The 22,370-nt window shown below is 48.7% G+C and overlaps 1 protein-coding gene across 1 annotated transcript in view; it reads right to left on the reverse strand.

The window, feature by feature from the left end:
- The window catches only part of INSC (INSC spindle orientation adaptor protein), a 163,483-nt gene that overhangs the window by 26,286 nt on the left and 114,827 nt on the right, over nt 1–22,370 (reverse strand). The window contains exons 8-9 of the mRNA XM_004711565.2: nt 5,892–6,063; nt 1,261–1,439 (exon numbers count right to left, since the gene is read on the reverse strand). Coding sequence (XP_004711622.1) covers nt 1,261–1,439; nt 5,892–6,063 — 351 coding nt within the window. The remainder of the gene's footprint in view (nt 1–1,260; nt 1,440–5,891; nt 6,064–22,370) is intronic.

Here is a 22,370-nt window from a genome sequence, read left to right on the forward strand (position 1 = left end):
TAGAAAGGGGGAACCGATTACAAGGATCTACATATAACCTCCTCTCTGGAGGATGGACAACAGAAAAGTGGGTGAAGGGAGATGTCAGTGTAAGATATGACAAAATAACAATAATTTATAAATTATCAAAGGGTTCATGAGGGAGGGGCTGGGAAGGAAGGGGGAAAATGAGGAGCTGATACCAAGGGCTCAAGTAGAAAGCAGATGTTTTGAGAATGATGAGGGCAATAAATGTACAAATGTGCTTAACACAATGGATGGATAGATGGATTGTGATAAGAGTTGAATGAGCCCCCAATAAAATGATTTTTAAAAGTCCTTCATTCGATGTTTGCAAACATTTTTTAGTAGTAAAGTTCCTTCCCCCCAAATAAAACCTTACATGGTGCTCAAGGCTCTGCTCTAAGCTTGGCTTCAGTGGCAACGCAAAAGAGAAGTCACTCACTACAAGATGCACTGTTAGAGGGGCACAAACATCCTAGGGACACAGACCTGCAGAGGAGGTCCGGAGACCTAGCATGGGTGTGTCGGTGGAATGGAGCTACAGGAAGGCTCTGCTATAGTTGGGACAGGAAAAGGAGGGAAGACCTTAGAGACCCTGCTAGGTGATGAGGGATGCTGAGACCATGTCTTTACCTTCATACAGAATGCAAAGCTCGGTGTACTGGAGGAAGGGACTAATGGGGCTGACCATGTGCTGGCAGGAAATGCCATCTTTCTCACCTCCTATGGTAGTTAGATAACCGTATGTCAGCTTGAAGATATTTAAAAGTGCCTGGGTGGTATCCAACCTGTCAATCAGGTCACAGCCTGATGGTGCCTTCCCGGGGGGTGTGGCCTCCTAAGGGGGACTCTGGAAACCTCCCCTCTCTCTACCATTCTGCCTTTCTGCTCTCTGTGACCCTGGTGACCACCCGAAGAGTTGCCAGTGCCCTGCCATGTTTCTACCACCTTTGGATCCACACAACTCTGCACCCACCAGCCCATGATCTCCCTGCACCCTGCATCATTACAGGTGGCTTTGTGAGTCTGAAGAGGGACTTATGGACTAGCATTGGACTTAAGGACTTGGGTGAGGCTGGGCTGGATGCTTTCTTGATATCTAAGCACTTCTTGATCTAAAGCTCTTTGTCATACCTAGATGAATGTCCCTGGATTTGTTTCTCTAGTCAACCCAGCCTAACAATCCCCCGACCTAAGCCCTGGCTACTGACCACTGTCTCCTTGATTACAAGTCCTAGTCTCTGTCGAGCTCCTCACCTGGTCCCGGGTATACGGCGTGTCCACTCTCTGCTTGTCGCTGCAGGCTTCCAAGAGGACTCGGATGGCATTCAGTTGCAGGAGCATCTCACAGGCCATGGTGTCAAAGAAGGTGATGTTGGCAAGGGCTGCCGAGGCCAGCAGGAAGACTTCCCCAGACGAGGCCTCTTGGCACAGTTCTGAGTGGGCAAAGAGAGGGGGAAAGCTTCAGCGCTGCAACGTGGTTCCAGAGCAGTTACCTCACTGGGCTTCTCCGGAGCCGCGAAAGGTGTCATCATCGTCCAGTTTCTGTTGAGCAAAGTAGGAACTGGAGAAGGACATGTGTCTATCGACCTACGTGGCACAGCTGGGATTTGAAACCACGAGGAGCCCGAGGTTGAGCCACCAGTCCATGTCAGCCGCTAGTCAGAAGGTTTTCCGTTCAAGTCCACCCAGAGGTACCTTGGAAGGAAACCCCAGTGATCACCTTCCGAAACAGCAGTCATTAAAAACCCTGCAGAGCACAGGTGCACTCTGACACAGGTGAAGCAGAATCGAGTCTGGGGCAGTTGGCCATTTGTGTGGTTGGCATTTTTTTGTTGTTTTGTGAGATTTCTATCTAGCCCTTAGAGTTCTGGAAAGAAGTCCCTAATCTTTCAACTCCATTTTCCACAAACTTTTTCAGGCCCCCTGATATTGATTGAGTGAACACTGCTGTGCTGGGCTCTGTGGTGAGGTCTTTATTGGCATGCAGGACACAGAGACCAGACCTGGTCTTTTGTGGAGTTTGCATTGTAGTGCTGGGCAAGAGAAAGACTTTTTTTTTAATGTTTACAAAATTAACAGAAATAATCACAAAATCTGATAAATGCAAATGAAAAATGTAAGTGCTAAAACAGGAATTGCTAGAAGCCCATTACAACCTGAGGGAAAATCTACCGAAGAATGGGACGTGGCTGTTGAGGTGTTAAGGAGGCAAAGGGATCGGTCCTGAGAATTTTCAGGGGAAGAACAAGTTCCAGGTCAAGGAAGCAGCATATACAAAGGCCCTGAGTGAAGAATGAGTTCCTAACCCGCCTTCTGATCCCTAGTAACATGCACTAAAATGCTCCTACGTTGACTTTAAGAAAGAGGCTGAGGTTGAGACCGAGACCGCCGCTCTCCACGCCTCTCTAGTAGAGTTTCAGGCTTCCTTTTAGTCGCAGGATAAAAATCTGCCTGCACGAACCTGAATGCCAAGGTCTTTCTCTGTTCCATGGCCATAGCCAAGATTAGCCAGATTAATCCACTTACGTCTGTAATTGTATTGAGGGTCCTTTAGGAGGAGAAGCCCTCCCCTCAGCTCTTCATTTTGCAACATGTTACCCCATGAGCCCACATCACCTGCAACGGACACTGGGGACAGGAAGGCACACAAAAGGGTTCTGCCCACAGTGTTACTCCCTACCCTCATTCCAAAGGACTTCTGATTCTGAGCTTGATCTTGACCAAATATCAAGATGCTCTCAGGCCCCTCCAACTGATTATACCTCTACAAAAATAGCAGGAAAAGATGCCACACTCCAGGAAAATAGCCCTAGGAGAGGTAGACGCTTCCGGAGACAGATGAGTGTCACTGGACTTTTGACTTGTAGTTGAATTACATTCTCTTCTGGTCCCCAGCCCTTGTCTCTAGACAGAGTGCACTGTGCAGGCTTTAATGCTGAGCTAACTGCCCAGACCGACAGCACGTGTAACTGCCCTACAGTACATGCAGTTAATGGTCTCTGCCTAGAAAGGGGCAGAGCATGACATTAGTTGAATGCCTCCAGTGTGCCTGGCACTGTGACCCCATTTGAATTCTGAGCACCCGCCAATAAAAGATTATTGTCTTCACTACAAGAATGGAGGCGGAGACTCGGAGAAACAGCAGCAACCATTTATTCCATGTTGACTTTGCACCAGGCACTACAATATATTTTTTACCTCATTAAGCCGTCCAATTTCTATCACCGTGTTCCATAAAGGAATCAGAGATTCCAATCTTAAGTGCTTTACCCAGTGGCTATGGGCAAATAAGTCATGGTTGGACCACAGAATTAAACTCAGCTCTGTGCAACTCTGAAGTCTCTGTTCTTTCTCGGGTCAAAGCTGTCTCTTGGCTCTAGGTCCTTTTACTCATTCCCAATGATGACCCCATAGACAGACCTAGGCTTCAATCCTACCAGGAGGACGATGTCTGCCTCGGAGCAGCTGTATGCCCTACAGACTAGATATAGCCATTAAACAACTCAGAATCTTGATATAACCATCCAAGACTCAGATAATAGATTAGGCAGAAAACTTTGATTCCCTTGCCCAATATCGGCCCAGTGATCTGACTTTTGGAGAATCACCATGGTTAGTCAATCCATTCCAGACCACCTCTCCTGAGTCAAGATTCGGGTGAGATGATGAGACTCTGGCCCATGTTGCTGAATTATTTTGTCTAAGTCCCCACACCCCCTTTCATTTTCATGCAGAAGGGCCAATTGCTGCCAACGCAGCAATGATTAACACAACCACCTAAATGCCTTTTAATCTGGCTGCATTTATTTGAACGATAGTCTGAGTCACCTGGCGTGTGTTAAGATGATTAAATTGAGGAGCCCAGTGACTCATTTATAAAAGTTTCCAGGGAGTGGCAGGAAATTGGAGGGCTATTTCCCACCAAAGAACAGAAGACTGCTGAGTCTGAGTGGACACCACAATGTATCTTCTTCAGAATGAACTGTGGAGGGAGAGCTCTCCTCCAGAAGAAGTCTAGCATGGACCAAAATAGGAATGGGAATGTAGCACGAGGGAAAAACTCGTTGGTGTAAATATATACTTTAGTTTGTTTGCGTTAGTATTTTTCAACATTTCTAAATTGGAATATTTTTTCTAGGAATTTAAGACATTGGTCCCACAGGTAAAATTCAGGGCCTTTCCTTTATGAAACCACCCACTGGAATTGGCTGCCGCTCACTTCAACCAATGCATACATACCCTTCTCAATTCAACATAGGATCCAAGGCCTTTATTTCCTTCTCTCATTTGTGCCCTTTCCAGCTAATTTGTTTCACATGTAGGTCTAGTGAGCATTTGAGTTCACGACCCCAACCATCAATCAGCCTTAACACCATCATCTGTCCTAGAGGAAGTTCCTCTGTAGACCTACCTACCCCTGTAGACGTAGGTTTCTTCTCTTGTAAAGGGTGGGCATTGAACTTTATGCATCTTAAGTCCCCCACTCCCACCCCCACCCAACCCGACCCTCAGCCCAAACTTCCAACTATTGGCATCTGTGTTTTCATCATTTTGAATGAAAGTGGCTGATAATAAATCAACTTCCTCCCCGCTAGGCCTATGCATGTCACTATCTGAGTGACAGAACTCAGCCACCAAGTCCATTTAACTGAGGACTCCCTGGTGGCAGAGTGGGTTACGAGTTAGGCTGCTAATCACAAGGTCGACAGTTTACATCTGCCAATCGCTCCATGACAGAAATATGAGGCTTTCTGTTCTCCTAAAGATTTACCAGTTTGCTATAAACCCCAAGGGGCAGTTCTATTCTGTCCTACAGAGTCACTATGAGTTGGAATTGATGATAGCAAATGGATTTGGGCTTGGGGCCTATGTACAAAAATGCTTGCAGATCTTAAAAATCTAGAGACAGAAAGATCCCTAGAGAAAAGGATCCCAATCCCTTGTTCAATATAATAGGAAGATGGGCAAGTGAGCATTCCAGGGTGAGTATCAGAGTCTTACACAATCCCTGCACCAAGTTGCTGCCCAGCAGCTGTTTGTTGAATAGATTAACGAGAAGTCAGGAGCCAATCCTGGGTGTTTGGCTTCTGCTCCAGTGTTTCAGGCTGCCCTTGGTTTAAGTTATTCCACTTCTCCCAGCCTCGGTCTGGTGACTCCAAGAGCTGACCAATAATTTCCATTGATTTTCAACAAGACAGGACTCTAGAGTCAGAATCAGAGACGGAGCTTGAAGCAGAAACACAGATCACCACCAGCACTTTAAAGGGAAGGAAGCGGTTTGCAAAACGAGTTCCCTGAATATTGTTATCCAGCTAGCCCTTGTCATTTCTGAGGTTTTATAAAGGAAAAATTGGAGGAACCGCACATTCTAGATATCGAGGCCGGCCACTCAGCCAGGAGTACCTATGTCTGAATAGAAACGTATCTCAGAGCTCTCACGGCCCCACGAAGAGATTTCAGGCGCAAGCAGGTTGTGCTGAGCTGGTGCTCCCTGCAAAGCCATTCGCCCCGGCCGTTGTCGTCAGATTCACCAGGTGCAGTAAACGTGAGGCTTCAAGGATAAAACCTCTCTGGTCAAGGGTCAGAACTTCAAGCTACCAGATGCCATCCCTGTCCTGTCCCGACTCCACCGTGGAAGGCCAAGTAATCTCAACCTGACTACCATTCAAAGTACTGCGCGGGGCATGCATTTTGTTAGGAGACTCTTGGCCATAGAACTCCTCAGACGGGCCGACATCGCTTGAATGGTGCGATCACATCTGGTGGGGTCATCTATGTAGGTTGGAGAGGTTGGGGGTGCACTAAGGAGCCCTTCATGGCCCTTCCTGATGAGAGCTCTCACCTGGTCCTCTCACTCAGTTGTCCCCTCCCACTACATGACTCACTGATGAGGGCTGTCACGATCTCCTCCATGCTTTCCAGAAAGCTGCTGAGATGCTGTGTGAAGGGCAGGTGTGGAGAGGTCACCTGGGCAACCACAGCTGCAGCCTCAGCCCGAGTGGCCTCTGAGTGGCTGTTGTCGGTCAGGATGTCGGCCAAGCACAGAACACCATCCACCTGCAGACAGAGAGGAGGGTGAGGCTGCTTATGTTCAATTCTCCCCACCCACAACACCAACCCAGGCCTGGATTTCCAAAGTAGCCCAAGACTCAGGGTGGATGGAGCTAGGGACAGTCAGAGAGTGCCAGCAGAGGGATCCAAAGCCTGGCCTTTGGAGGTCTGGCCTTTGGCTCCAGCAGAGAGCAATGACTTCTCATTGCTGCTTGGGGAGAACACATCAAGGCCGGTGTGGGGGAGCTAAACCTAGATCATCCACCACACAACATGTAGAGTGAATACTCACCCGAGCCCTAATCCTGTCTAGTTCTTGCTATATGCTTTGGCATTAGCCACTTAGCCTCTCTGAAAGGTTTCCTTATCCACCGATGGAGGGTTAAGGGATAAAAGGACATAAAGCGGCAATGGCTGGTCTAAAAGAGATACTCAGGAAATGTTGGTTCACTCCCTGGGACGTCACCACATGCTGAGCTCAACATCCTTCCCTTTAACAAGAAAACCAAAAAGGATGCTTCCCTCTCTCTGAGCAACTCAGGAGCGCACCTGTGCCCCTGGGACCTGAGAGGCGGAGGAAGACTGCAGCCTCCCAGCTCTGCCCCACTTAGATGTGGTCCTGGAATCATTGCAGTTGCTGATGTTGTTAGCTGCTATCCCATTGAGCTGTGACTTTGCATAGTGGGAGGGAATCCTGCCTGGTCTGGTGCCAGCTGGGTGGTCAGTTGAAGATCAGACCATTGCCATGCACAGGGTCTTCATTCGTTAATTTGGGACAGTGGCTCACAAAGCCACAATGCCTAGTCTGTCTTAGTCTGGAAGCTCCGCTGAAACCTGTTAGCATGACAGCCATTTTTAATCCACCATGGAGAGCCAGGTGGTGGTCTCAAATCAGGTAATTGGCTACGGGTTGAGGCTGGATCTCCCACCTGGAAGGTGAATGCTACCCCCGAACCACTAATGCTCTCAGAGTAATAATAGTTCATGCTTATCCCGAGTTGACCATGGGACTAATACCAATGGAAGGGCTACTGTAGTATTATATCATTTCATCTTTTCAATAACCATCTCAAGTTGATCCCCACTGTACAGATCAGGACATTACAACAGCAGAACAATTGATTGACTTGCTTCATTCAGTTCACACACCTCAAAACATTTCCCTCTAAGTGGTGTGGTTCAAAGACCGGAGATTTGAAAATGATATGCTACGGCCTCCTGCAAAGCCACACCTGATCTCAGACCCCAGGCTCCATCAAGGCTCAGTGGATGAGACTTGCTCTGAGTAAATGGGGTGGGGGCCTGTATTTGGCAGTAGCGGGTCCAGAGGAGTCAGAACACTGCCTGGGGAACCTACCGCCAAGTGCCACGGGGCCCTTCCCTGCCTAGGGTGGGAGGCAGGGCTGGGACCAGAAGGACCATGCAGAGATAAAGCGAGGAGAGGCCTGTGGCAGTGTCCCCCACTCTAACACAAGGCCGAGGCTCCTCTCCCTCTGCCCTTCCTGCCTCTCAGCTCCGGAGCCTCTCCGGAGGCCTGCGTTTCCTTTCACTAATTATCAGCATTGAGTTTTGCGTGCCTCTGTTAAATGGCTCTCGGGAGCTGGAAGGTCCATTAGCTCCCAAAGCCTTTGGCAATCTCCCACTCGGAGGAGATGGATGTGCAAACACGCGCTTGGGGAACTGTCCGCAGTAAAACTCACCTGGATGTGCTTCAGAAAAGGGAGCGAACAGCAGCCAGGCCGCCCTGACAGGACTGGATTCAGGCCAGGCATTTGATTAAAGGGCCCTGGACAACGGGCCTCGCTTCCTGTGGGCCTAGTGAAGGGAAGCGGGGCTGCTCTGGGACTAGAAACCGAAAGGAGCCTGATTGTCAACACAAGAAACTTCTGGGGCCTGCGTGGTCCCATGTCTTCTTTTCCCCTCCCAGCACCGACCAAGGCCATTGCTCAAGACTTACAGGGTCCTGAAAGGGGAAATGTCTTAGGTAAGTCAATTTCCTGACTTCACCTTCTCCCGCCCATCTGTCCGTCGGTCATTCAGCGGTGGTTTGTGTGTGGCTGTGACCCTGGGCGCTATGCCAGGTGTATTTCAAATACCGGCAGGTTCACCCAGGTGGTCAGTGTTCAGTGGAGCTTCCCCACTCAGACAGACTCAAAAGAAAAGGCCTGGCCGGCCTATTTCCAAAACGTAGTCCGGGACCACGGCCATCCTGAAGATGGCGCATTTCATTGTGTTATCCGCGGGTCACCAGGAGTTGGTGCGATTTCAACAGCACTGATGACAATCTTAGCTCGGATGAAGATAAGAGGCGATACCCTGCTCCTTGACCCGGTTGGGAATGACCCCGTGTCCTTCCCTCGTCCCTGACCCATGCTCAGTGGTAGGCCAATCTGAACACACAAAGAGCAAAGGCCACCCAAGCCCTGGACCAACCCCAGCCCTGCTCCCCCGCCCAGCATGCTGCTCACCAAACCCTCCAAGAATGTGTGCTGAGTGTCAGGCCTTGTCCTGGGGCCAAGAGGGGAGAGAAGTGAGTCAGAGAAGATTGTCCCCTGCAGTAGGCGAGGTGACTCACACCCACAGATAAAGAGTATACGAGGGTGCTCCAAATAGCTCATGAACAATTGAATGAAAAGATAAGGGCATTTTCCCATGAATTTGTACAGCACCCTAGGATAAGGTGGAAGAGTCTCTTCTGCCGCCAAGTTGATTCTGGCTCCCGGTGACCCTATAGGACAGCACAGAATCATTCTAGAGTGTTTCCAAAGCTGTCCATCTTTAGAGAAGCAGATTCTGATATCTTTTTTCCGACAGAGCTATCAGTGGGTTTGAACTGTCAATCTCGTGGTTAGCAACTGACTGCCTTCACGACTCCGCTGTCAGGGCTCCCAGAATCGCTGGAGAGGGCTTGGAATCGGCTCTTTCATAAAGCCCGCCCCGACTGACTTTCATGCACCATCCAATGGCTGCCTTTGATCCAGCACATCCAGCTCGGTTCATCGCATCAAGCTCCTGTCTCCACATTTGTTTCCTTTGAGTCTGAGACTCATGTGATTCTCAGACTGCCTTTTCAGAAGGCTGAATAATTCCATGGTCAAATCTATCGACTTTGAATTAGACCATTTATATTGAAACATTTTGAAGGGTAGGAACTGAAGGGAGCACATCAACTAGTTATCAGCTCTGCAGGTCCAGAGACCACATCTCACTCACTCAGGACACTCCTGGCTTGACACATATTAGACTTTCAGCAAATAGAGAATAAACACAATACATTAAACTTGCACTGAGATGTGAACATACACTTTAGCTGAATACCAGGATCGTCATGGCATTCTGGATGAGGGGCCAGCAAAGGGTGGCACTGAGGAAGCAGACAGCGCTGGAACAGACATGGCCCAAGTGCCTGTAAGTGGCCCTGGCCTGATGGGAGCGAGCCCCAATTCCTTCTCTGCCCTTTGCATCCCCTAGGAGGAGGGTTTGTGGAGGTCTGGTTTCTATGTCACAGCCCATTCTCTTGCTCTCCTCTTCATTTATATGGCTCAGATTCTGGAAGCTATGCCACCAGCATTTCAAATACCGGCATGGTCACCCATGGTGGGCACACTTCAAGTGAACTTCCATGCTAAGAAAAAACTAAAAAAAAAGGCATAATGATCTGGGTCTTTAAAAACGGGCCGCAGGACACCGTCTGCCCTACTGCTGGAAGAAGGGTCCCTCGGGCCGGCAGGCACTCAATCTACAGCCGGCAGAAAGCTGCCTCCTCAAGACAGAGGCAGCCATCACGATGTGGCTGGAGCAACCCTTTCAGGACTTTGATTGGCATGTGCGGCAAATTCAAAACGAGAAGAAAAAGCTGCAAACATCCATTAATCATCAGAATGTGGAATACACACAGTAGAAATCTAGGAAAATTGGAAGCGGTCAAAATGAAATAGAAGGCATCGAGATTGCCGGGCTAGGCATTCGTGAGCTGAAATGGACGGGCACGGGCCATCTTGAGTTGGGCAACCATTTGGTCTGGCATACTAGGAACAACGGATTGAAGAGGAAGCGCATCATACTTATTGTCAACAAGAATATTTCAAGATCTATCTTGATGTACAATGCTCAGTAACAGGAAAATATCAGTACGTCTACCCAGAAGATCAGTGAACAGGACTATTATTCAAATTTATGCACCAATCACTAATGACAAGGAAACTGATGATTTTTCCCTTCTTTGGTCCAAACTTGATCAAACATGCAATCAAGATGCATTCATAATTATGAGTGATTGGAATGAGTAAATTGGGATCGAGGACTCATAGTTGGCAATACAAAGTCTTTGTGATAGGAATGACATCATAGACTACATGATAGCATTTTGCAAAAACATATATGTGGACCTCACCCAACAGAACACACAGGAATCAAATCTGCTACCTCTATGGAGAGACTCCATATCTGCACTCAAGACAAAACCAGAGGCCACACATGGAACAGACCATCAACTGTTCATATGCAAGTTCAAGTTGAAGCTGAAAAGTTAACACAAGTCCACCAAAGCCAAAGCATAACCTTGAGCATATTCTACTTGAATTTAGAGACCATCTCAAGGATCGATTTGACACCCTGTTCACAATTGACTGGCGATCAGATTGATTGAGGGATATCAATTGATTCCATACATTACGATGGCAAAATATCATTAAAAAGAAAAGAAAGCCCCACAATTGGTAACAGAAGAGACTCGGAAATTTGCACGTAGGCATGCAGTAGCTGAAGCAAATGGGGGGAAATGATGATGCAAAAGAGCTGAACAGAAGATTCTAAAGGGCAGTTCATGAGGACTAAGTCAAGCGTCACAATGACCCCAGCTAGAAAACGAGGGGGAACACACGTGGCATTTCTCAAGCTGAATGGACTGAAGCAAAAAAACCAAGCCTCAAGTTGCAATATTCAAGGATGATTCTCTGGGAAAAATATTGAACAATGCGGGCAACATTGAAAGAAGCTGGAAGAAATACACCAAGTCAGTGTAGCAAAGAGAACTAGTTCATATTCAACCCTTTCAGGAGTTAGCATTTTATCAAGAACTAATGGTGATTTCCTCTTTCAGTAGTACATCAACATGAAACTACCAGAAATTCAAGCTGGATTCAGCAGAGGATATAAAATGAGAGATATCATTGCTGATATCAGATGGATCTTGACTGAAAGCAGAGAATACCAGAAAGATGTTTACTTGTATTTCCTTGATTATGCAATGGTATTCAACTGTGAAGAGCATACCGAATTATGGACAATTTATGTGAAAAACAGGAATTAAAAAAAAACCCCTCATTATGCTCATGTGAAACCTGTACATAGACTCAGGGGATTCTATGTGGTTTAAAATCATGAAAGGGGTACATCAGGGTTGTATCCTTTTACTATACTTAGTCAATCCGCAAACTAAGCAAAAGCTGGCCTATATGAAGCAGGACGCAGCTTCAGGATTAGAGGGAGACTCATTAATAACCTGCATCAACAGATGACAGGCCTCGCTTGCTAGGAGTGAAGAGGTCGGAAGCACTTCCCGTGTGGATTGAAGCCCTCACTGTGGAGTGCACCACCACAAAACGGAAGCAAAAACCTTCACAACTGAACCCAAAGCTGCACTCGCTGTCAAATACAAGCATATGTTGCTGGACGGTAGAAACAGTTAAGCTCTGGACAGTTAATCACAAGGATAAGCTAGAAATTCCAACTAACCTAGAGGTGGTTTGAAAGATAGTGGGGGGCGGGGGGAGGAATCTGTGTCTGAAAATTCAGGCTTGAAACCCTCTGAGCATTTCTTCTCTGTACACATGGGGTACCACGTGTCACAATCAACTCAGGGGCAATTAACCAAATGAAATGTGTGTGTGTGTGTGTGTATATATGTATATATATATATATACATATATACACACACACACATATTTAAAACCAAACTCACTGCCATCGAGTTGGTGCTCACACACACACACACACACACACACACACGCACACGCACACACACGCACACGCACACACAGCCAAACTCACTGCCATCATGCCAATTCAGACCCATAGCAACGCTACAGGACAGGACAGAAATGCTTCTGTGGGTTTCAAAACTGTAACCTTTTACGGGAGTAGAAAGTCTTGTCATATATATATCTACATACACACACATCATATACTCATATACACATGAGGATAAGTAAATCATATTACTTCTAGGGCTCAAGTTCAGACATGCATGGCTTTATTCAAAACAAAGCATGTTTAAACAAATCACTGCCACCTGTGGATGACTGCAAACAAGCCTGTCAGTCATGCTCTTGTCTCGGTCTCCTGGCGGTGCCAATAAACGTCCACTGAAAGCAGTGGGTTTGAGGGGATCTGCTGGGCCAGCTATACTCAAGGCAGGGAAGACAGCTCAGAAAGTTAAGATCACCTTTTTGGATCCCCCAAGGTTGACCTCGATAGATTTTCTTGATGAACACAGGACCCCCCCATGTGTGTATTATAAAAGTGTTTTAGGAAAATTGTAAACTCCGTTGGTTTAAAAAAAAAACCACCAGGAAAGTTGTGCCAATTATTTACTCTTAATTGTTTTATTCCATGCCCTCACTGGGCACCTGTCATGTCTTTAGGGAAGCGAGGGCTGTCCTAGACAAATTTCACTGGGGAATCTTACTCCTTCTACCCTACAGATTTTGACTCTTCAGATTTTTTTTTGGTTGTTGTTCTTCGCAAAACAAGTTTGAAGAGGTAGGGATCGGAGCCCAAAGAGCAAGGAGAGGAACACAATTTGATTCCGTCGCAATGCCAAAGCTGCTGTTTGGGCATAGTGTAAATCACAGAGCACAGGGTTCTTCCGGGAAGGATTCGAGAGATAGAGACCCTGCCTTCAGGAGTGGGTAGACCTAGATGAGGGTACGTAGAGACACGGCAGCTTCAAAATGTTTACATTTTTGTTGAGTAAATGTGTCTATGATTGTGTAGCAGTACTTTTGACTTCCCCTCTGTGTGTTTGTGTGTATGTATGGACCCACACATAAATACATTTGTAGCAAATGTTTAAGCTCTAAATATAATAAAATTAAGATGTAGATGCAGAGATATGTACACCCAACACCAAGCTTTTGAAATAAAATGAACCCAATCAAGCCCCTTGCATATCATTTTTTAACCTCATCCCACTGAGAAATGGGCCATTACCCTCAAGTATGTCCTGATGATTCCTTGCTTTGCTTTTGCGTTTTATTCCATGTGCACATTGTTCACTTTTACAAGGTTTTGAACTTCCCATAAGTGGTGTCACAGCGTCAACAGTACGTTGTGGGACTCCCTCTCATTCTTGCGTGGAGCTATAGTTTGTTGACTTTCACTTCCTCAGCCACAGGTCATGTATGAATCGCCTTGGCACTGAGTAATTGAGGCCATTTCAGATTTTGCTATAATAAGCGGAGCTGCTGTAAATACACTTTTAAATGTCTCCTGGTATACTTGTACCAGTTTCTCTAGGGAGTCTCAATTTAGAAGAGAAATTCCTAGGTGGGTCTGCACACCTTTCACTTCACTGGTATGGCCAAGTTGTTTTTGCAAAATTGTTGTAGTGATGTGTACTCCCATCAGCAGTGTAGAAACTGGCTTTCTCACTTTCTGTCCGTCTCGAAACCTGGCTACCTTTTGCCAGTTTCACTGGTATAACATTAACTTTCCTCTCTTCCCTAACTAATGCGATTGAAAATCTTGTCCTATGTCTCTGTTTTGGGTTGGTTTGACTTGGCTTTGTATTTTGCCATGTAGATTTCCTCTCCTATGAGTTTCCTGTTCATGCAGTGTGCCCATGTTCCTATTTAGTGGTTTGCCCATCTCAGCCAATTCTCCTTGCTGTTCCTTCTGATGTGGCTGACATGCTACTTAGCCTGCTGCCAGAAAGGCTTGCTCTCCAGCACCATCTCCAGCACCGCTGCTCAGCCCACTGCCAGCCCATCTTGAACTCCAGCACCATGTCGGCAGCTCCAGCGCAGCCATACTCAGCCCAGCAGGAGACCCCTGGAGGACCTGCACCATAGACATTAGGGTTTCACAGCACCAATTCCTACAGGTCACAGCAAGAAGGCCACACGGGCTTTGGAGTCAGATCTCCCTGGGTCAGAATCCTGCCTCTGTCTCCTACTGGCTGGACAATGTTTTGTATTCACTTTGAGCCTTACCTGTGAAATGCTGTACGAATATGAACCTCAGACGACGATTGGAACCATTCAACAAGCGAACGCAGGTAAAGTACCTGCCACAGGGTGCCATCATCACTCCATGACATCCCCATCTAGTGGCACACACAGCTCTCCTAGCCTCGGGGCCCAGAGTCGTGGCTCGCCTCCTTCTGGCTGCCCCAATGTGGGGCCCCCCACCTAGGCTTCTCTCAAAGCTGTTGCCCCCAGGCTCCTCTGGGACTGAGAGCCCAACAAGAACCTCAGCTTTTGGGGCCGGGGCCCTCAACTCTACCCACTTGGCCAGGCAGACTTAGATCATCATGAACTGGGACTCTTGGGAGGGGGGAGACTTCTGTCCTAATTCCTCATCAGAAAGAATAAGAGGAATATTGCAACCCTAAAAGCGCAGCAAGCAGGTACTGAGCACCCCCAGTGTGACAGGCACTGACTTAGGCGCTGCCGCAGAGGGGAATCGGATGCAATGGGACACAAGCAGAGACAGAGAGACAGAGAAAGGCAAAAGGGTTGAGGAAGAGAGACTGCCATGAATCTAAAAATGGATTTGTGAAATTATCTGGTGCAAGCCCCAACCCCTCTGGCCTTCCCTTGCTTGGCCTCTCTGGAACACAGTGGTTCTCAATCTTCCTAAAGCCACCACCCTTTAATACAGTTCCTCATGTGGTGGAGACCCCCTGACCATAAAATTATTTTCGTTGCTATTTCCTCACTGTCATTTTGCTATTGTTATGAATCGGGTGACCCCTGTGAAAGAGTCATTTGACCCCCAATGGGGTCGCCACCCACAGGTTGAGAACCGCTGCTGTAACACCTGCCCCTGCTCAGAATTCTTTCCCTCTTGGCCCTCTGCCCTCCCTGAGGCCCCGTGATGCCACACTTTGGAGGCTTACCTGCCCCCCACTGGCTAACCCCCGTCATTTGATTTCTTAACTGATCTTTGGCCTCCACCTCAGCAAGCAGACCATAGGTTTTGCCCGAAGCCCGCCTTCTGCCATATCAAGCAATGGCACAGCCACGTTCAAGTAGCCGCAAGGACTCTTGGCCGTGACCACACTGGAGACGCCAGCCTGGCCTTCTTCCCCAAGACCCACAGTTCCATTTCCAACCGCGACCAACTCTTGATGTTGCATTTGAGAAGTCAAGTGCTTGGGTGTTTCACAAGCACCTCATACCCAATCACTGCCCCCTCTCCCCTCTCAGTCAGACCCAGATCGGGAGGAATCGCTCTGTGAACAAGCCCCTGCATCACCCAAGCTGGGGGGTTGGGGGTGGGGGGGGCATGCAGGGGAGGGGCTCTCTCTGTCCTCCTAACTGCCACAGCCTTCTGAGCTATCTCAAGTAAAATCTCTTAACACATGAAATCATCCTTGTCAGTTTACATGCTCATCACACACACACACACACACACACACACACACACACACAGAGCCAGTGCATCCATTCTGATGCGTGGCACCCCCTGTGCTCCATAGGAGGTGCAAAGGCTGGTTGTTTGGGAATGAGATCACCAAGACTTTATTCCAAGGGACCACAGGGTGGACTCGTACTCCCCACCTTTCTGTGAACAGCTGAACACTTTAGTCATCTATTCCCCACCCCCTCAACCCCCAACACCACCAAGGATGCCCCCCTTGAATTTACTAGGGTAGTTCCTACACAGAATCTTCTCCAGGTCCCCAGATGAGGCCTGGCACAGTACAGTTAACTTATGAAAGGCACTGCTGAAGAATGAGGAAACTGAGGCCCAGAAAGGGGAAGAGTTTTCCCAGGTCACCCAGGGCTGGGAGTCCAGGACAGGTCTCCCTATGCCTCGCCCATAGTGCCCCTCATGGGGGGCATTTCATGGGGACAAGTGAGGGAAGGGCTGGGGAGAGAGCCAGGGCAGTGGAGGCCCACTCAACTCCATTTCTAGGAGAGACCCAGAGTAGCGCAGGCACGGGCCAGTTTCTGCAAACTCTGATCCCAATTCAGAACCCTTCCACGCCCAAACCCCACCCCTCATCATCAGCCATAAATTGAATGATGCCAAGAGAACAATCTAATCAAAGCACTTTCATGTCCCTGAAGAAATTGCTGCTCAAAGCACTTATAGATAATTAGCTTTTGTAGAGAGTGGGATGGGCTCGGGTCTGGGCCTGGGGCCAAGGGTGTCCTCGTGGGAGGGAGTTTGAGTCCTGGTGAAGATAGCCCTGCCTGGCCATCACTTGGGTAGCAGAACCGGAGTCTGGGCGCAGAGGGAGGGGGTGAATACTGAGGTCTTCCTGGGAGTGCAAGGGTTGTGGGGAGCAGGAGAGGGGCCGTCCACCCACACCGATCACACACCCAAAGTGTCCAGTAAATATCATGTCAGATTTAGTGCAATGTCCTCCTACGAATCACTGGGAAAGCATGAGAGGCAGCTTGTATGCAAATATCTGAAGGATATAGGTTAGTGTCTGAAGGCCCATCATCTGTCACGAGAACTGGTCTGCTACTTCCTCCCTACTTCTCTGTGGCATGTTTAATTTTTTAGGGAAACGGTGGAATACTTGGTTTCTAGGTCGTCACTAGGGAATATAATCAGGCAAATGCAGTGCTAACTTGGTGGCAGGCAAAGGGGTGCATCATCCAAAGAAGACAGATCGCCTCCTCCTTCTTGTCCACCTGGACATACAGACAAACAAGACGAGTGAGGACCAGAAAGTTGCCTGCCGGGCCCTCATGATCTGCAAACAGATTATTGGGCGCTTCTGAAGCAACTCAAGAGGAAGTGAAGCACTCGTGTGGACATTGTATGTTCAATATCCACGTGTGTCTTTCCACCTCCCGCTCCAGCTGCCATCCTTCCATGAGCCTCTTCCCCTTCTCCACACCCTTCCCTGACCCTGTCTTTGTGTGTGACCAGAGGACCCATCCATCACTTGCTGACAGAGGACGATGACCCTTCTCCCAGTTCTGTACTCGAAAGTCTGCTCTCAGGTTAGGCAGGATGAGTCTGTTTGGCCAGCCGACACCCAGAAGGGAGATCTGATCAGAGCTAGAAAGGAGAGCAAGGGTCACGATGGCTCAAGGAAGCCAAGACCAGTGTGGGGCCCAGGGCCAACGCAAAGCACTGGGGGAAGTCAACGATGAATGGTCAGAAACGGGATCTGACAGTGACATGTAAAACGGTCCAGGGCGCAGGTCAGGCTATGGCTATGAACCCGAGGGCTCTCTTGCTTAAGCTGAAGTCTTGGTTTTAAGGAGGGGTGGTAGGTCCGGCAGCTCAGCAGACAGCTGGGAGAACAGAAACAAGATTGTCCATGCAGGCCAGTCTCCACACTAACCTGGTCCCGAGCACAGTCAGCCTCTGTTGAGATTATCCACAGGGATCTTGGATGAAGAGCTCAATGTTACAGTGTGATTGGGAATGGAAGAGCTGGGGAAAGGGATTCGATGATGGGTGGTACATGCGAGGTGGTACATGAGGGAGAGAGATGTGTTGACCGAGAAAGCAGAGATGAGTTACTTAGGTGCAGAGAAGCCAAGGATTGACTTATTTCAGAATACAAATGGAGGCATTTCCCCGGAAGCAGGTTGTCAAACGCATGCCCCGAAGGCACTCAGGCACGTGCAGCACTTGGGAGAAGGCATCCTAGGACCCCTGAGAACAAGTGCTTTGTTTTCCTTTGGAGAGGTTGACTCGGAATGGGCCCAGATAGAAGGACTGAGGCTTCAGCAAAACAGTGCCTGGCACAACCGGAATCTGAAGCCAGGAAAAGGAGCCCTGGTGGTGTGATGGGTTACGCGTTGGACTGCTAACCTCAAGGTCAGCAGTTCAAAACCACCAGCTGCTCCGCAGGAGGAAGGTATGCTTTCTGCGCCTATGGAGATTGACAGCCTCGGAAACCCACAGGGGCAGTTCTACTCTGGGGTTGCTATGGGTCCGCATCGGTGGGATGGCCGTGGAAGATCCTGTGTGCTCCACTCTGCCAGAAATACGGGGCTCATCCCGATTCCCAGAAGACCAGAATCTGGGAAACTGTTACAAACCACAAGTGGCTGGGCTCCACCCCCAGAGAGGCTGACGATGGGCTGCAGTCTTGGCAACAAGTAAATTCCAATGGGCACCCCAGGTGGAGAGCCCCTGCTCTCAGTCTGTTCCAGGACAGCTGCACATCCTTCCCTCCAGCCAAACCAAGGCCACTGCTAGGGAGTCCTTTCAGAGGCATTGACCCTCTTTAGAGGAGTTCCAAGAGGCTAAGCCTCTAAGGTGCTGGCAGACCCGTCTTTCTGTCATGGAACGGCTGGTTGGTTTGAACCTGGCGGTGAGCAGCTTCAGTCTAACCCATAGCACCACGGCTCCTTGGCACAACGTGAGCAGCCAGAAACACCTAGAGTCACAACTCAGTCTTGCTTCTGCGGGTGGCCCTAGCCAGTACACTCGTGGGACTTGAGTTGGATGTTGGCTTGGTGAATGTTGCTCTCAGCCTATGTGCTATTTCTCAAAATGATAGTAATGTCACACTTAATGAACTAGTGAACGAAATACTGGATGCTTTCCCTCTGAAACCAAGACAAAGCTATCCCTCATCACCACTCCTATGTAACAGGTACTGGTGGCCCTAGGCAATGCAATATGACAAGCAAAGGGGATGGGAAAGCATAGTGATTAAATAAGCAGCAGCAATATTGTCATTATTTGAAAGCGACATGATCATGTATGCAGAAAATCCCCAAAGATCTACACATTAATAAAGGTAGTAAGAGAATTGAGGTAGGTCACTAGCTATAATAACAAAGTTATATTTTTGTACATATTAGCGGCAAACAAAATGGGAATTTTTTAAATTTCTAAATCTTTTCTATTCACATACCTAAGAATAAGCCTAAAAAATGTGTCCAAGATAGCGACACTGAAAACTCAAGCCAAGGATAATCTAAAGAAGTAGAGAGATTTATCATGTTCGCAGATGCACCAAAACCAAGACCAAACCTACTCAAAGCAACCCTGCCCAGGACGGCCAAGCCACAGGAGCAGACAGGATATTCTATGTTGTTTCAGATGTCAATTATCCCAATACAGATCTATGGAATTCAGGAAATCCCAACCCAAATCTCAAAATTTGTTTTTGTGGCAATGGAGAAAACTGTGTAGCAATGCCAAGGACTTAGAAGACCTAAAAGTATCTCGAGGAAGAACAAAAGTGGAAAGATTTACACTGCCAGATATCAAAATGTATCACCAGTGATAAGGTCTCAGATGACTACAGGACCAGAATATAAAGATCGGAATCAGACTTGCCATACATCACCACTTGATGTACAACATTTCGATTGACACTTCAACATGGTGCTGGTTCAACAGTCTATGCGCATGGAAAAATTGAACCTTAAACCTCACTTACCCCATAAAAATAGGTTCATTTGAATGCGATCATAAACCTACCTAGGAAAGTGACAATAATAAAGTTCCCAGTGGAACACGTAGAAGGCTTTCATGATGCTGGGGAAAATAAAGATAAACATGTACTAAGTATCAAAGACCCATGAGTCAGACTGTAAACGTTCAGAATTTCTGTTCAACAAAAGATGCAGGATGCTGATGCAAGAGCAAACCATGGGCTGACTGCATATCCTCCATCCCTCTGTCTGAGCACAACAGGGCAGCTAGAATATATGGCTTAACACGTATAAATCAATAAGAAAAAGTCACACGGCTAACATTCTTTAAAAGCCTGGCATTTCACAAAGGGTAGCTGAGAGGCCAACAAACATGTGACAAATGCCCAACAGCTTCATTGATCAGGAAAAGAAAGTCAAAGCTGTCAGGGGCTATCAGTAGACACACAAGCAGGGGACAGCCTGTCTACCTCTCATTACCTGCAAACAAGTGAATGGGCACTTTTGAGGCAACTCAAGAGGGAAGGAAATGCTCATTTAGAAACCGTGTGTTCATTAGCCCTGTGTGTCTTTCCACCTCTCCCTCCACCTGCTTTCCTGTCATGAGCCTCTTCCCCTTCTCTGCACCCTCCCCTCCCCCTGTCTCTCTCTGCCTGGGTGCAACCAGAGGACCCATCACTGGCTCTCAGAGGGCCTTGACAGTTTCCAACCCGTGTGGATAGGGCTGGTTTGCTGTCAGTGCAAGGCAGCTCCTGGAAATGGTTCCTCCCGAGTCAAACCCTTTCCCCAGCCCTCCACCTGCTGCAGCCCTCTCATTGCCTCCCTGCTTCCCCTCCCTTCCCCAACCACCTCCCTTCCTGCACTCCCCTCCAGAGCCCGAGAGAAAGGAGGTGTTGAGGCTGGAAGACCCACCTCTGCAGCTTGTCCAGTGCCCTGGGTGGCCCTCCCTGTCAGGGCTTCCCATCTCCCCAGTCCCGGAACTGTGTGTAGGACTGGCTTCCTCTATCTTTTTCCCTCTCAGTAGATGACACTGGCTCCATCCAGAACACTAGGGAGCCCTGGTGGCATAGTGCTTACACATTGGGCTGCAATCAGCAAGGTCTGCAGTTTGAAACCACCAGCCTCTCCTCAGGAGAAAGACAGGGCTTTCAACTCCCATAAACAGGTACAGTCTCAGAACCTCACTGGGACAGTTCGACCTGTCCTATAGGGCCCCTGGAATTGGCATGGATTCGATGGCAGTGGGTTTGGGTTTACCAAGGAATCTGCACTTTGACATTTTCTCCTGCAGAGCCCGGTAAGTGACTGTGTCAGAATAGAGCTGTGCTTCAAGGGGAGTTGTTCATGGTTGACTCTGCAGAAGCGGATTGTCTAGCCTTTCTTTCAAGGCACCTCTGGGGGGACGCTTAAGCCAAACTGGTTGATCACTGAGCCTGCCAATCATGAGCGTCCCCCAGGGGCATGTTCTCTGCCTTTCAAAATGACTTCCTATGGCATATGCCAGCAGCCTAGTAGAGACCTCCCCAAACGGCAAATTCCATATAAAGATTCTAGACAGTTGGCCCCTATTGAGGAACCTACAATGTTTTGGGGGTCCCTAACCTTTCTCCCGACCACTTAGGCCTGAAACTGCTCACAGAGTCCCTGCCAGGTTGTATTTGAGTGAAGCCAGAAGGCCTGCATCCTGGTGTGGGCCCTGCAGCTCACAGTGGGAGTGTGGGTGTGTCAATTCACCCCTCTGGGTCTCTGCACTCATTCTGCAATGGGAAAGGAACACAGACACACAGACACAGACACACACACACACACACACGCTAATCCAGACATGGGAGGGGAAAGAGGGGAGAGGAGAGCGAGCTCTTTTAAAAAGAGCCCTTTGACCAGCCCAAGCAAGCTTAAGGAAGTAGCAGCTGTCGCTACCTCTCTTCTACACGAGGGGCCGCTGTTGCACAGTGCATAGGATTCCAGATGGAGCGCAGCCTTTGGAGGGCACCATGTTTAGGGCTCCAGTCTTAGGTATGATCCAGCCCCTGCCATTCTCCAAAGGCAGAATAGGCCTTGCAGGGTGCAGCCCGGAGCCAGCAGAGCCTTCTCTCCGTCTGGTACCGACCAGCAATCTCAGCCTGGGTCCTCGTAGGAAAAGGAGAGGGAGGCCAAGATACTGATTTTCTTCCTACTGCGGCCCATCTTATCTCCTCTAAAGTCCGCATCTCCACCAGCAAGGGAGAAAGACGAATGGGAGATTGGGCACCAGGGCTGGGAGGGAGCCCCACACTCTGAGAAGGCTCAGTAACAGACACCTCCCCTCGCAGGGCCGAGGGGGTACAACCTACTGCCTCCCAAGTCATTGCTCCCCGCTGCCCCTGAAATCCAGGCGACCAGGAGCTGGCTTCTCTGCTGAGCACCCCCACCGGAAGGAATAGGGGTGGGGTATGGGAGACCTTTATTCAGATACGAGATGTCTCGCTTTCTACCCTCAAGGCCTCCCCTAGAGCCAGGGACCAGCTCTTCCTCCCAGATAGCTCCCTAGAAGGTGGGCCTGAGGATATTGGGGGGCGGGGTGGTCAGCTCCATGGAGACAGGCAGCAATTCTCTCCGTCCTCATCAAAGACGATGTTCCCGTGGACTCCAGACTGAGCCCGCATCTCTCACCCCGCCCCCACCGCTCATCTTTAATTTCTCCATCGATTTTCATTAAGCTCTTCCCTTGGCTTCCAGCAC

This window comes from Echinops telfairi, unplaced genomic scaffold (genome assembly GCF_000313985.2).
Source record: "Echinops telfairi isolate 266 unplaced genomic scaffold, ASM31398v2 ScPeMD7_60;HRSCAF=208, whole genome shotgun sequence".
In the NCBI taxonomy this organism is placed as follows: Eukaryota; Metazoa; Chordata; class Mammalia; order Afrosoricida; family Tenrecidae; genus Echinops; species Echinops telfairi.